General features: G+C 39.2%; 2 protein-coding genes across 3 annotated transcripts; both read left to right on the top strand.

Annotated features, from left to right (window-relative positions):
* LOC146705873 (bone morphogenetic protein 10-like) lies at positions 1-1,678 on the top strand. The gene is made up of 2 exons (XM_085465226.1): positions 1-383; positions 630-1,678. The coding sequence occupies exons 1-2, from the start codon at positions 56-58 to the stop codon at positions 1,676-1,678; spliced, it is 1,377 nt and encodes a 458-aa protein (XP_085321352.1). The 5' UTR covers positions 1-55.
* A 6,997-nt stretch (positions 1,679-8,675) lies between these two features.
* On the top strand, positions 8,676-16,036 carry smad4a (SMAD family member 4a). 2 transcript variants are annotated; one of them, XM_085463736.1, is made up of 11 exons: positions 8,676-8,780; positions 10,484-10,776; positions 10,882-11,056; positions 11,292-11,321; positions 11,401-11,604; positions 11,836-11,943; positions 12,389-12,439; positions 12,551-12,734; positions 12,835-13,003; positions 13,165-13,303; positions 14,049-16,036. In XM_085463736.1, the coding sequence occupies exons 2-11, from the start codon at positions 10,537-10,539 to the stop codon at positions 14,258-14,260; spliced, it is 1,512 nt and encodes a 503-aa protein (XP_085319862.1). In that variant the 5' UTR covers positions 8,676-8,780; positions 10,484-10,536; the 3' UTR covers positions 14,261-16,036. The 2 variants fall into 2 exon arrangements, with proteins under 2 accessions (XP_085319862.1, XP_085319861.1); XM_085463735.1 differs by lacking the exon at positions 8,676-8,780 and adding an exon at positions 8,787-9,132.
* Positions 16,037-16,075: the final 39 nt, after the last annotated feature.

The raw sequence follows: 16,075 nt of genomic DNA, 5'->3' as shown, positions 1-16,075 counted from the left end.
TCATCTTCCTTTCTGATGTCTACTCTTTGGAATTAAGCATTTCCTCCATTCAGCCATGATCACTTCACTTTTCTCCAACCTTGGGTTTATCTACTTGCTTCTGGTGATCATTCATCTGAGCTTGAGCAGTCCTATCAACCCCGCTGAGAACCATCACAGGGCATCACTTGGTAGTGTTGTGGTTGATAATCCACTGGTTGATGCACGGGACTTTCTAAGCCAGTTTCTGTCTACGCTGAACCTCACAAAGCTGAGGCCCCAGACCCGGCAAATTGCTGCTCACAAAGAGCCGCCAGAGTACATGCTTGAGCTGTACAACCGATTTGCTAATGACCGGACTGCTGTGCCATCAGCCAACATTGTGCGCAGCTTCAATAATGAAGGTACAAGCTTCTAAATATTACCACTTACATTTTTTCTTTCTGCACACTCTTGTCACGTTTAATGTTGTGTTCAGGAATTTAAATTATTCAACAGTTTGACTTATGGAGGAGAAAGTGATGTACTGTAAATGCTAATTATCATTGTTTTATTTCATCCTGACAGTTTATGAGTGAGAGTGCCTTAAGTCTGATCACGCACATTCATACAAAAAGTTTGAAGCACGCTTTTTCATCCTTTAATTTCAGATTCATCCCCCTACGGTATAACACCCAGGGGTATAAGGATATATCCCTTGCTGTTTAATATCTCCTTGCCTCACCACGAACGAATAACATTAGCTGAACTTCGACTTTTCACTTTGGTCTGGAAGGCCCAAAGACCATCTGCTGGCTTTGATTGCAAGGTGACAATTTACAAAATACATGAGGGAGTTGTTTGGACTAAAGAGGTGGGGAAAGAAGGAAGAAGGAGGGGTAAAGAGGAGGTGTTGGAGATGAAGGATCTGGAGGAACTGGTGACAAAGCATATCCATGCAAAAGATAATAGCTGGGTGTCATTTGAACTGACGCATGTGGTTACACTCTGGCGGAAGTCAGGGTGTGCAACTCACAGACTCGAGGTTCATCTTGCATGTATGGGGTCAGAGGATGAAGGGGCCACACAAGAGGCCACAGAGGAGGCAGAAACCTTGGTGGACATTGACAGGAGCTTGGACGGGAAACAAAATACAATAATGATTGTGTTCTCAGATGATCAGAGCAGAGACCGCAAACAGGACAAACAAGAGCTCATCCAAATGATTAACCACGAGAATGACCTTCCTGAGAACATGGGCAGGGGCCAAGAACCCTTCTGGGAGCATGTTAATCACAAGAACAGCCATGCTAAACAGGACGAGCTAAACCAGCAGTCTCTCATGCGACCGCGGTCCAACCTTATCTATGACGCACCTCCTCGAATCCGTCGCAATGTTAAGAGCGAGTCATGCAAAAGAACACCTCTCTTTGTGGATTTTAAAGACATTGGCTGGGATTCATGGATCATCCAACCTCTGGGCTACGAAGCGTACAAGTGCAATGGCGTATGCAACCCGCCTATGACTTCTGAGGTCTCCCCCACCAAACATGCCATAGTGCAGACGCTGCTGAGTATAAAGAATCCAGATAGAGCACCGCGTGCCTGCTGTGTACCCACAAAGTTGGAGCCAATCTCACTACTTTATCACGATAATGGTGCGATTACTTTCAACCACAAGTATGAAGGAATGGTGGTGGCAGAGTGTGGCTGCAGATAGTCCTCAGAGTATTACTTATTACTAAGACTGTGTTGTGATGGATCTAAAAGTCATCATCTTAGAAACATATCTATCTATCTATCTATCTATCTATCTATCTATCTATCTATCTATCTATCTATCTATCTATCTATCTATCTATCTATCTATCTATCTATCTATCTATCTATCTATCTATCTATCTATCTAAGATCTTATGCATTGGTGTGTAAAAAGCACAGGTCAGGACTTAGTTGTAAATTAGAAATGAACACATGATGTAAATTTGCAATTGTATAAAGATAAATCAATAATCCTTATATTAATGTAGACTATAAGCCTTTCGATATAATGCTGCAAATCATTAACCACAAACATCTATTAGTCAAAACAAGAGAGAGGAAATGATTGTCTGACAGCAAATATCTGAAAATCAAAGTATAAATGTTGTTCCCGTCTCATGCCACATCATGAGGAGTGAGCCAAAAAGCTAAATAATGCAGACAACAGCAATAACCTTCTGAATATTTTGGGATTCTTAGAGAAATTAAACAAAAAACTTCCTTTGTAAGTCTCCACATTTTCTTCAATATCTATATTTATTTCAATAATTTATACATATTTTATGCACTACATAAACTGTAATGCGTATTTTTTTAAATTATGAAAAGCCTTATGTGTTATTTGAATAGCAATCCTGCTGAAATGCTTTATATTGAGATATTCAGCCACAAATTTCTAAATGACATAATTTACTTCTTTGCCCTGTGGCATGTTGGAGCCAGCCAGATGATTTAAAGACTGACATTTTTTCTCCTATTTGCTTGCCATACTTGCAGAAAATGTATTTTCGATGGCTTTTGACCAGGAGAGGACTTTACGGTATGTTGGAGCTCTTCGGGGGCTTCTTGTCTGAAAAATGTTATTTCTCTTGCAGTCGACTGCTGTGAAATCATGCTTTATACCAACCATTCATATCTTGCTTTTTGGCTTTCGACATAAATGCTAATACGGTTGGGAAAAAATAAATAAAATATCTGAAAACAAATATGTTCACTGAGCAGTTTTTGAGCTTGTGCAACATATTTCATTGTCAGGTAATCACCGCACTCCCCATCAGTCAGCCGTAATCCCCGTCCCTCTAGCGCCACATGCCTGGCGGGCCTCACTCTGCCTGCTTCCATACCAGAGTGATAAAGAGGTGTCAGAGCCTGGAGTCTTGTAGGCCATCACTCAGGATGAGACGCCACTCCAAGTGGTAGCATTTGTGAGAAGGTGGTGTCAGATTCCTGGTCTCGAGCGCCAGCTTGTCCTAATGACAATTCTGCCATCAGGTTCCCTGCTGCCCTCTGAACCCTCCCACTTCCCTTTTTTGACACTGGCATGCTTACACTCTTATCAAGGCCAAGGCAACGGTACAAATGGAAAAAATACATGTCACATCATCACCTAGCTTTTGCTGTTAACAGTCGGAAGTAGATAACAATAATGGAATAACACTGTGGAACTTAATAGGATCCTCACGCAATGAACAGATTTACATGGGCCAAGTGTGCAGGGCAGAGATACGGACCGGCAGTGAATGGATTAATTTATCATTGTGGAACTTACAGTATTTAAAATGGATGTGAGAAATATTTTATTTTACAGTTTTTCTCAGTCGCTTTGGTGCTTTTCTCACATCACTATTAACATTTGCACAGCAGTTAGTGTAGTTCTCAAAACAATTAGTGCAAACTGCAAAACCTAGTGGATAACCTGCAAAAGCAGGTCACTTGCTCAAAATCGATGATCCATTCCTCAAAAGCAAGTATTCATGTCAATGAAACTGTCAGTGTCATCAAAATGAGAAGTCTTGACACCATCTTGATGAACAAGATAATCAAATGGCTTTGTCATGTTTTCATTAGGACAGTGTACAGTAGTCTCTCAGTGTCTTCCAATGCAAAAAAAGGTCAGAACTCAGTGACACTACCTAAAAATGCTCAAGAGAGCACTATACATTTTTTGCACAGCCATGTACAGTAAAATATACAGTAAAGTTAGACATTCCTGTAGTTATGGAAGTAAGTGAGTACAAGACACTGAATACGTATGTTTCACATTTTTACTGTGTAGGATTTTTGTAATTCTACAACATTGTGCAAAAGAAAAATACTCTACAGTCACGTATTTAGAAAAAACGTGAGAAACACCCTTTTGGTAGAGCTGTGCACAAATGTGAACAATATAACAGTACATATTGTAACTGAACATACGTAAATCATTCTGGCACATTCAGACGTTCCTGTCTGTCTGGCCACATATTCTCATCTACATCACAACGCATATCATCCCTTGCAATGCAGCGAGGAAAGTATCTCCTGGAGTGGTGAATCCACCCTCTGCATGACTCTGCTGTGATGTCGTCACATGCTGCATCCATGGCCATTTGTGCATGTGAGTGCCGGTCATAAACCTTCCACCTCCAGGCAGACAAAAACTCCTCCGTCGGATTAAGGAATGGGGAGTAGGGAGGGAGATATTCAACAGGTATTCTGTCATGTGCTGCAAACCACTGTCTGACCAGATGTGAGTAGTGAAAAGGGACATTATCCCACACAACAAAATACTTGTTGAGTTGACATCCACCCCTCTCATTCTCAGGGAGTATGGCATGAGAGAAATTGTTCAATTTCAAGGACAGGAAAAAATAATGAAAAAAAGGTATAGCATTTGCTTGACAGCATTTGAAAACGAATTCACCAATTTTATATGTAATGACTCAAGCAATGAAATAAAGACTATTAGTTTTATTGGAAACTACTATTTAGCATCCAAAAGTATAGTTCATTTTGACTGACATGACATAAGCAAATGATAATGTTGTCGATGGCAGAGAATTGTATGAAAGCACCTGATACATGTCCAAGAGCATTTGCAATTTGTTCAGAGGAAGGAGAAATTGCACAAATGACTAAAAGTTGCGGAGGTTGCATTAATAGTTTTGAGAATTTTCATTTTGATCTGAGAAAAGCACCAAAGTGACTGAGAAAAACTGTAAGCATAAAGCATGAGCCACAAATATATACCAAGAATGAAGCCAACAGGAGAGCTTCAATGAAAATTCATGACAAGAAAAAGTCTTACTGTTTGTTTTTCTTATCATTAAGAACTTTCATTTCTGCAAAGTGTTTTTTTTTTAATTATAAACATAATCTCATTAAGGTTAAACATTTTACATGTAAACACTTTCTACTCAGCCTAAAATATCTACGAAACATTCATTAAATAGGCTTTCCTTTCTTCCAAGGCAGCGAAACCCATAAAAGGTCAAGCTCGCTGTTACAGCAGTTGCAGATTAAAGGTACAGAACGTGACATTTGAAAAGCTTTCTGTTCATGTTAGACCATTTCTTTTATGTTTGCTCTCAGCTGCTTTGGCACGTTTCTTGGCCCCCTTTTTAGATTTCTCAGTACTGAACATGCACTTTCCACAACAGTTCATTCATGAAACAAAACACTATTAACCTCCAAAATGTTTTAACTGTCAAAGTGAAATTTTACCCGCTCAGTCACAGAATTACTTTGATGCTGTATAAAACCAGGGTTGTAAAAATGCATATTCTTTCAGAACAATAGTGGACTGTGTAGGTGTATTCTTCACCTTCTAATTCCATAATAATTGTGTGCTGCATATGTTGACTGACACTGAGTAGCTGCTATTACAGACTATTAATGTTGTGATGATAGCTGACTGCTGTTGTGTTTTTTATTGTATTGTACTCAAAGAAATACTCTTCAAGAACACGTGGTTCTGCATTCTGCTTTATTCTGCCATTATATTTGCATATAATGTAAAGGACACATCGTTCTCTCGTTCAGTGTAATGCTGGCCTAACAGCACTGTGTGCTTCAAACATCATCTGCAAGTTTCTATATATTCTTTTGATCGAGTTGCTTTCGAATATTTCTGCTGAAGTTTTCAAAATATGTAAAATCCCCCTAAACATGTGCTCATAATAAATAATAAGGCAAATGACTAAGTGCAATTGTTTACAGTGTGAAGAGTTACAGCCTGCTTATGTCTCTGTGAGCGAAACAGACATTTATATCAGTTCAATACTTTAATCGTCCAAATTAATGCAGCACTATCGCATTGTGTGAGTCATCATATTCAGAATAGCCTGTTTATTTGTCAAAATCTGCCAAACACGCACATTAGAAGTCATGAGTATGAAGACTGTAAAGCATTTTTATAGAGCTTGAGCGCAGCAGAGTTACAGTAATTTGTGGTGTTGGAGGAGCTGCTAAGATAAACATTTAATGCAGGCAACAGCCTGCCCATAAGAATAAGGATATGTGATGATATAGCAATGTAAAGGAAAGTAAAAACAGAGCACAACAGTATAAAGGAAGATGTAGGAGAAAAGATCGTGGATGAAAATCTGCTGCCCAGGCAAGCGTCAGGATCACCCTCAATTTCCAGTTGTTACTATAACGTACTATTGTACACAGTAGGCTTTGTGTCGACAGCCATGCCTTACATGTTGCAGATCATTAGGATTTTGTTCTGTGCTCTGTACAATTTCTGTCTTTTTCTTACTGTGTCTGTCGTTTCCATCCATGTAAAAAGGTTTTACCAGGATTTCTATGAAAAGCTAAGTATGGCCTGTTATTGTAAAACCAGCTTTAGTATTAATAACTCGAGATGATTGTTTTCTGTATGACTGTATCAATTTTCACACTGTTATGGAGGAATTCTGGCCCACATCATTTTTAATATTGCTTCAGTTCATTAAGATTTTCTTGGCAACTGTTTATGCTCAGCTCCTTTAAGGTTGTGCCACAGGACTTCAGCCAGGTTGAGGACTTGTCTGGGACATCTTGATTTGTTTCTTTTTCAGATTTCTTTGTTAGATTTGTTGGTGTGTTTAGGATCATGTATCCATACACACTTAGCTGGTGTATGGATTTGTTTGTGTATGTGCTATTAATTTATGGAAACTGTGATGGCACTGCTGTCCTGCTTGGCCAGGACATTTTTAGTCTCAAGAGTTTTTTCCCCCGGTTAAATAAAGGTTAATAATAATAATAATAATAATAATAATAATAATAAATAACCCTTCCTGCTTCTCCAAGGTCATTGTTGATCTCTTTCCTCCTTGGCTTTGGGTTAGCACACAGCTGAATGTGCTCAAACTTCTTCTTTTATAAAGATGCTCACACTTTCTGATGATCATAGAGTGTACAGTATTTGTATTTGATTAGCAGCACTAAAAGAAGCAATAAAAATCTCCTTAGTTATTCACAGAATTGCATTGAGTCCTGTGAAAACGTTCTTTTTGACATGAAAGCTAATTTTTTTTTTCCTTTCCAACCTTGCTTTTGAATGCAACATTTCATAACTACTACAAAATGTCAGTCTGTTATACTCAGAAAATTAATAGTGTGGCACAGCAGGAGTTCAATGTCAGTGAAGCGTTGCAGAACAAAACTCTTAGGAAATTAGACAATGAGTAACACACTTCAAGAGTCATTGTGACAAAATAGCTAACCGTTCCCACCCCCCTGGTTTGCACTGTGCCAAAGGAATTTTTTATTTTGGCTGCACAGACTTATACGCTCATGCAAAAATCTTGATTTTGACACATGAATCACAGATTTGAGATGAGTTATGGTCTTTTGCAGTTTATATATACATAGTGCTATGCTGCATGTATGAGCTGTTTTAGGAAAAGTATATTGTTACTACTGTAAAATGTTTTACAATACACATTTGAGTTGTTAGCATATTGATTGATTTTTGTCATTTAGATCACCTGACTTACACAATTGATGATGTCTAATTTGGGAGGGTAAAACTATTCATATGAATCAAAACAACTGAGAAAAACATCACTAAAACACTGCTCTGTTAATAGTGGGAATTAGCTTCATGTTAAAGCTGACTGGGACATGATTGGTCATGCATTTACAATAATAGTGGATTGGATTTATATAGCGCTTTTCAAGGCACCCAAAGTGCTTTACAATGCCACTATTCATTCACACACTGGTGGAGGCAGCTACAGTTGTAGCCACAGCTGCCCTGGGGCAGACTGACAGAAGCGAGGCTGCCATATCTCGCCATCGGCCCCTCTAGCCAACACCAGTAGGCAAGTAGGGTAAAGGGTCTTGCCCAAGGACACAACGACCAGGACAGAGAGCCCAGGGATCGAACCGGCGACCTTCCGGTTACAGATGCGATTCCCAACCCCCTGAGCCACGGTCGCCTCTGCAAGGTAGAAACTAGTGGCATGCAACAGGAAATAAATGTTTATTTGTATGCAGAACCAGAAAAGATCTTCCTGGAAAAACTAGTGTTTAAGTGTCCCAGTTATTTTTAATCAATTATTTGAAATCATAGCTTTTGTTTAATGATTATAGTTTGATCCACCATAACTGAAAATAGCTGGAGACATAAAGTAAATGTGAGTAGATACAATTAAATGATCTCTCTGTGTAGCCCATTTAATTTACCCCCAACCAAAGGTCATTTTTCACAGTCCCAGATTGAGACATGACTCATTGTCTCCAGTTTAACTCTGCATCTGAAAAAATGTTAAATACTTAAACTTATATATGTAGCAACGACAGATATTAATGTTAAACATAAAGCAATTTCACAAAATAAAGCCAGCATATGTAGCATACAAATAAACCCCAAGACTAATGTTTTTTTCTATGCTTATATGTATTCTATGCATCTCTCAGGAACAGTTAATTGTGGCTTTGATCACAAAGCCATGCTGTTCAAAACATTGGTTTGCTAGGGGTAACAAAAGAAAGCCTTATGACAGGAAGTCATGGTATGAATAACATAAATAATATCTGATCAAGTACAGAGGAACACATCTCTTTTTAAATTTTTTTTTTAATATTTGGTGCAGTGTACACGTAGAATATCCTAGAACTCACTGAGACTTTGATACTTGAAAAATGAATAGGTTCGCTGTGACAATTTAGTCACTTTTCGCTCTCAGATATGAGCTTTAAGCTCACAGCAGCGCGGCGATTTTCACTGTCTTTACTGTAAAATAAACAAACAGCACCGCAGCGGCACGCCTGTCATCTCCTGCGTGGGCATGCGCAGATGGAGCGTGGTGGGTGGAGATTTTTTTTGTTTATTTTCGTGGCTAACTAGCTAGTAAAACGCGTTGTTGTTAGCATATATATTCCCCCTCACATTATCAGTGAAGTATAAGAAGTCGAACATATAAACGAGTGCGAGTTTAGCGAGTATTACACTGAAACGTTTGACGAGGTTTTTAGGTTTGGGTCCATCACAGGAGACCCTCGCGAGCTAGGCGTGAAGTTGATGAATGTTAGCGTGTGCTAGCAAGCTAGCCGAAATAACGCTAAGGCGAGCTAGTTAACGCTGCCACTTCGTAGATAAAGTAAACCATATATTATCTCCTGCATCCAGGAACAAGGCTACAGCTCGGTGGTATCACTGTAAGTGCGCAACATTTCCTCTTTGATTTGTGTTGTGATTTATATATAGAATTAGTTGACGAGTAACCCAGTGTTAGCTAATGCTAACAGAGGATGAACTGGAAATTGCTGGCTCTCCTTATTCTGTTCATTAATTGTTCATTTGCTAAACGTGCATTAATATGAATACACAGTTATTCATGATTACGAGCAGTGTAGTACCGACCAGGCTGGGCTGCATCATACTGGGGTATAAGGGATAGAGGAAATATAAAGTTACCCGCTTCCATTAGCTATATGGTGATTTCATCTTAAATCACCAGTTTTAAAAACAACAACAAAACAAAACATTTTTTTGCTCATTCCTCTCCGATATGCCTAAAAATGTAATGATCCATAGTTTGTACAGGTATAATTGTGGGTGTGAAGTTTTAGCTAAATATGTGTAATACTTTTAAAGAAACATATTTTTCAAAAATCTGTCAACTTTCAGCACGTTTTCCCCACTTTGAAATTTGAGGCCTTGTTTGAACACGAATATCTCAAAAACTATTAAAGATAAAAGCCTGAAATTATCACTAGCCTCTTTTAGCGTTATAGGGAACTAGGGGTTGTAATTTGTGACCGATACCAAAAACAGACAATTAGAAATGTGAACTTTTCTTTTATCTTAGTCCCAAATTGCAGACTCTGATTGGCTTTTATGGTAAGAAAATTTCATGCTCGTATCTCGAGCATGGCCCCAGAGTTCAAAGAAAAACATATATAAACATTTAAGTTCAAATTTTACAAAGTGGTCAATCAGAATGTTTACACTGATTTAAGATGGAATGACTTTATTAGGACAAAGGCTAGTTACATTTTTTTTGTGAGACTGTAGTAATAAGTAAAACTTTAACTGAGTATCAATTTATTTTTTCAGAAATTGAAGTTATTTTGCTCCCCGTACAACACACTGTATTTGTCAATGCAGTGTTGCTAATGGATGAATGGGAACTTTGAAGCAATGGTTACAAATTAATTATGTGCCTTACAACTCAGATGTCAGAATGACAACATTGTTATCAGCACCTGTTCATATGTGCATAAAGTTTTGAATCAAAGATACAGAGACAACCTTGAGCAGTCTTCTTTGGAAAAGTTGCCAGAAAAACTCTTCTTTCTGTGGCCAGTACATTGAGTATTATGTCAGTTAGTTTTCTTCCCCACCTGAGGTGATTCACAGATTGATTTTTACTTTATGAATTGTGGTGTGAAATCCTGATTATCATCTCAACTCTCACTGAAGACAGTTCTCCTCCTGCTTTAGGTTGCTAAATTTGGGCAACAGTGACTCGACGGTAATTTTACCTTCTCATTTCTTCTGGTAAAGGTAAAGAGGATACAGCTGGAAAGCCTCCCCAAGGTTGAAACCTAAGGAGCAAGATGTCAATCACAAGCACCCCCACGAGTAATGATGCCTGCTTGAGCATTGTGCACAGCCTCATGTGCCACCGTCAGGGAGGAGAGAGCGAAAGCTTCGCTAAGCGAGCTATCGAGAGCCTCGTCAAGAAGCTCAAGGAGAAGAAAGATGAGCTGGATTCCCTTATTACAGCCATCACTACAAATGGAGCTCATCCTAGCAAGTGTGTCACCATACAGCGGACTCTGGATGGACGCCTACAGGTAAAGTAGCAAATTCATACTTCTGTGTTTGTTGGTGTTACACCCTGTGATTGTAAATTGGAAAACTTAAGGACCTGTCTAATGTGATGCACCTCTTTGCTCTAGGTGGCGGGGCGGAAAGGGTTTCCCCACGTTGTCTATGCCAGATTATGGCGATGGCCTGATCTACACAAGAATGAGTTAAAACACGTGAAATATTGCCAGTATGCGTTTGACCTGAAGTGTGACAATGTTTGTGTCAACCCATACCACTACGAGAGGGTTGTCTCTCCTGGAATTGGTGAGTAGATTTTAATTTTTGAGTTATTAATATATATATAGAGTACTAATAAAGGGCTTATATAAGAATGTTACGGTTTATTCAACGTGATCATTTTCTTTGATGTCATATCTCATATTTATACATAATATTTAGTTAAAATATCCAAGTTTCTTGCCTAATTTTTACTCTTGATTATTAAGCCACACTTAGAGTGATGCTGATTAAAATGTCTCGCTGTTAAATGTGTTTGCAGACTTATCAGGACTGACCCTCTCAAGTTCAGGTAGGGTGAGCATTTTCTGTTTGCTCAACATAGATTTCTGTGAATGTTCTTCAGTTCTAACCATGTCCTGTTCTGCTAGGTCCACTCTTAGTAAAGGATGAGTATGACTACGATAACCAGCCATCTCACTCCAGCTCTGAAAATCACCTGCCGACGATCCAGCATCCACCGTCGAGGCCGGGCCCACAGGAAACATTCAACAGCCCTGCTCTACTTCCCCCATCAGAGGGCAGCAGTTCAGCTTCTACTTCTGCTTTCTCGACCATTAGTGCCGGACCCTCAAGTAAGTCACGAAACAGTGTCAGCACCTTCTGCAAAATTAAAATAATGCAGCTACTTTAAAAACACTGTGAATCTAAATGTTGCTGTTTTACACTTGGGGTTTGTTAGATTTAAATAAGCATTTTTTAAGGAAATGAATTAATTTGATTACTTATTTAGCCAAAGTTACTTTTATTTAGTCTTTTGTTTTAAGCTATTTATTAATGGAGCTGTTTTAAATGTATGCTTACAGATCCTACCCCGAACTGGAACAGAAACCCCAGCTTCACCCCAGCGGGGCCTCAGCACCAGAATGGGCACCTACAGCATCATCCGCCCATGCCTCACACAGGGCATTACTGTGAGTGAATATAAAACATGCACAAGTTCTGCACAGCTTGGACAAGTCAAATCTGATAAATTCATTTGTAATTTTCTGCGTTCAAGCCAGTGGAGACAAATGTGCTTTTAGGCTAATTAACCCTGTTAAGTAGTTTAGTTAAAGACTGGCTGCTGTACACATTAGTATTCTACAGAGACGTGAAGCCAAATAGGTGATGGTTTATTTATGAGTTATTGAAGATATTAGAGATAATACTTCTGTGTGAGTGGAGTTAAGCTTATCAAATTTAAAAGTTGATTTGAAAATTAGTAAAATAGTCTTCACCATCGATGTCTGGTCAGTGCATTATGTTTATGGGTTAGCCTCTTTTGGTCATTTCTAGCTGCTATGTGTTCAATACTCATTTCTAAATAAAATGTCTCTGTTTACATACACGTGTAATTATTTTCAACATGATTTACAGGGCCTGTTACCAATGAAATTGCATTCCAGCCACCCATATCCAACCACCCTGGTAAGTACTAAGAAGAAGATCAAAGACAGTTTGCTTTTTAAATTTTTTTTTATCCCTAATTGTGCTATGAGTGAACTTGATTGACCTCTGGTTGCTTGCTGGTTGTTTCAGCTCCAGAATACTGGTGTTCGATTGCATACTTTGAGATGGATGTCCAAGTTGGGGAGACGTTTAAAGTTCCATCCACATGTCCAATAGTGACTGTGGATGGCTATGTCGATCCATCAGGAGGGGATCGCTTCTGCTTGGGTCAACTGAGCAATGTCCACAGGACGGAGAACATAGAGAGAGCCAGGTACTATGTCACACACTTTAAAATATATCATGATATTGTTTAGTGAAGAAATTCATGTCAAATATGGTTACTATTTACTTCCTGTCCTTCATGTCGTTAGGCTCCACATCGGCAAAGGCGTGCAGCTGGAGTGCAAAGGTGAAGGAGATGTCTGGGTGCGCTGTCTGAGTGATCACGCAGTGTTTGTGCAGAGCTATTATCTGGACCGAGAGGCTGGACGTGCACCTGGCGACGCAGTTCACAAGATCTACCCCAGTGCTTACATTAAGGTGCGAATAGCATAATTATGAGATTTGGACTAATGATAATCTCAGTAGATTATGTGAAGTGTCCCTTTTTCGTTGTACTGGTAGAGAATTTTAACCATATATACACGGAGTCTCTCAATATTTGTAGACAGATTTTTAGCATTTGCCTTGTCCCCTGCCAGGTGTTTGACTTGCGTCAGTGCCACAGGCAGATGCAGCAGCAGGCAGCGACAGCTCAGGCAGCAGCTGCAGCGCAAGCAGCTGCAGTCGCTGGGAATATTCCAGGTCCAGGCTCCGTGGGAGGCATCGCCCCTGCAATCAGTGAGTCTTCTTACTACCACTCTTAGCCTTGAACAAGTATATTGTTATGATTACTTGTGTTTTTATGACAAGCTCTATTTTTGTTTGGTAAATGTTAAATATCAGATAAGAAACTCTGACCAAAGCACTTTTGAGCTAAAATGTATTTATTCATAACCTGTTATGCACAGTTCGTCTTTTTATGCATTAAAGCAAACAATGTTTTCCTTCCTTTATTTGTTGGTTTTGTCAGACTGTTTTGTGAGACTTTTTAAAAACAACTTCATTTTCTTTAACTGTCAATGATAATGATGATAATGAAAGAAACGTCTTTATAGCTGACCGGTGGTGCAGTGGGTAGACTGAGTCTTTTCTGTGTGCGTCTTGCATGTTCTTCCTGTGCCTGTGTGGGCTTCATCTGGCTACATGCAAATTTAGCTCAATTGTGCATGGATGAAAGGTAGAAAAAGTGCTTGAAGGGTGTAGAGTAAAGCACTGTATGAATGGATGACCTTTAGTCTGCAGTGCTTTGAGTAGTCAGTAAGGCTAGAAGGCTAAATTAAATTTAGTGGAAATGCAGTACAATATGCAACCTGATGTGAGTGGGACGAACGAGTATATTAGTAATAGTCTCTGTGTGGTAACTGTACCTACTTAGTATGTTCCACACAGACACACGGATTCAGTTGCCTCACGTTTCTCTGCTTTGGTTTGGCCTGTAGTGCCACGTCGATCTAAAAATTGCCGCTTGTAATTTCCCCTGCAGGTCTGTCAGCTGCTGCAGGCATTGGGGTCGATGACCTGCGCAGGCTGTGCATCCTCCGGATGAGCTTCGTGAAGGGCTGGGGGCCGGACTACCCACGGCAAAGCATTAAAGAGACACCCTGTTGGATTGAGATCCATTTACACCGAGCCCTGCAACTACTGGATGAAGTTCTGCACACCATGCCCATAGCTGACCCTCAACCTCTTGACTGAGTTAAAGCATAAGAACTGTATTAGGAAAAAACTAAATAAATGAAAAATAACAGTTAAAAACAGAACAAAAAAAAATCTGACTCTACTCTTAAGAGAAAAACTCCAACTATAAGCCTGGAGTGCCAAAGGAGGACTGCAAACACGGGGATGGTTAATAGTTTCTAGGAGTAGGAAGGAGGACATGAAGGCCAGCAGTATACTCCAAAACACACTTCTTTAAAATCCAGCACTGCAAGCAGTTTCCAGAATTCTGAGAGACTCCAGGTTTGCAGTTTCAGTGACTTCCAAACAGCTGGAGGAACATGTGAGTCACACTGGGAGGACTCGCAGCGCAGTGGAAGACGACGGCCATGAAAAAGGAGGCTGATTGTTTACTAAGTGAGGCTGCTTAACATCAAACGAACACGGCCTGTGCCTCTCTAACCTCAAGGCTGAGGTTACAAAAACACTCAAGGTACAATGATAAGAATTAAAGAAAATATTTTCACTGAGAATATTAGTGCAGCTTTAGTGTTGATGCTGTGCGAAGCCAATCCATCCATTTTCTTGCGTAAATTATTTAGTGAAATATTCGGCTCTCAAACAATTTAGGTGTTTGATCCCAACTCATCCTAAATGTGATTTCAGCTGGAGTATACGGCCGGTCCAGTCCTCCTCTTATGGCTCTCTTATACGGCTTCATGTACCTGGAGTTATTTCCCCCTCACAGATCTGGACATTAATGTAAAATTATGTTCTACATTACCCATGCTCTCGTAAACTGTAATCTTGCTTATTTTTCCAGTGCTGGCAGTCCTTGTTTGATGTGCTATGATTTATATTCTCCTTTTGAATTTTTTTTTTTTTTGTAATAACAGAGCATTTTGAAAAGCCCATCTTAGATGAACTCTGTTTCTCTTTCAACGCCATAAAACTTTCCTTTTTTTAACAACCAGTCAAGGCTGTTCTAACCCTGAGAAAGTAATGGCTTGGACTGAAAAAGCCAAATTTTCATTGAAATTAGGAAATAGTAAAAATAAAAATCTCACGCCGGTGTTGATATGTTACTGTATTTCTTTTACTAGCTTAGTGTCTTTTAGCACTTTTATTAATTTGTAATTAATTTGTCTTTTTCATAGTCTCATTTGTGGTTACTTGTCGTAATCATATAATGTTAGCATAGCTGAAGGGTTTTCATTTCAAACTACTTGCGGTTTATGTGCTATCTGCCCAAAATCTGTTTTTACTTTCAAACACTCACCCGCAGCAGGTTTGACTGGTGTATTTGGCTGACTTCAATACTTTAGAGACACTTTAGGTGGAGTATTTCTTTAAGATGGCTCACAATTACCCATTTTTATTTTAACGTATTCTAGCTGAGTAACTGAGGGGTGAACTGTGAGAGGAAGTGTAAGCCATATTGATGCCAAAAAGCGAAAAGGTTATTGGACCGTAGTCATTTCAGTATTATGTCGCTTGTACAAGCTCGGTTTAAATTATCAGAACCAGTCTAGTTTTGTTCAGCATTATTGATCAAACAATATTTTTATCTGGAGCTCTGTTTACCTACAGCTGTTGCAGTATTTTATACTCTTTTTGCTACTTTTACAGTGATGAACCACCCGTTCTAAAAAAAAAAAAAAAAAAATGCTGTACAATTTTCAAGAAATGCAACTTCATGCTTTTCTTTACAATTCTGCCATACAATCTGAATACATACAGAGTTCGAATGCTATTGATGTTTATATGTATGCATATGGTTGAATAAAATTTAATGGGCATCGCTCGGTGAGTGGATCAAGCTTGTTAAAAAGGACGCCGGCTTTGAACAAGAAA

This window comes from Copadichromis virginalis, linkage group LG7, assembly GCF_057382275.1.
Source record: "Copadichromis virginalis isolate Kocher_CV1m ecotype Utaka linkage group LG7, C_Virginalis_male_GT1.1, whole genome shotgun sequence".
Lineage (NCBI taxonomy): Eukaryota > Metazoa > Chordata > Actinopteri > Cichliformes > Cichlidae > Copadichromis > Copadichromis virginalis.
Note: the sequence above shows the minus strand (reverse complement) of the source record. Positions and strands in the feature narration are given on the sequence as shown.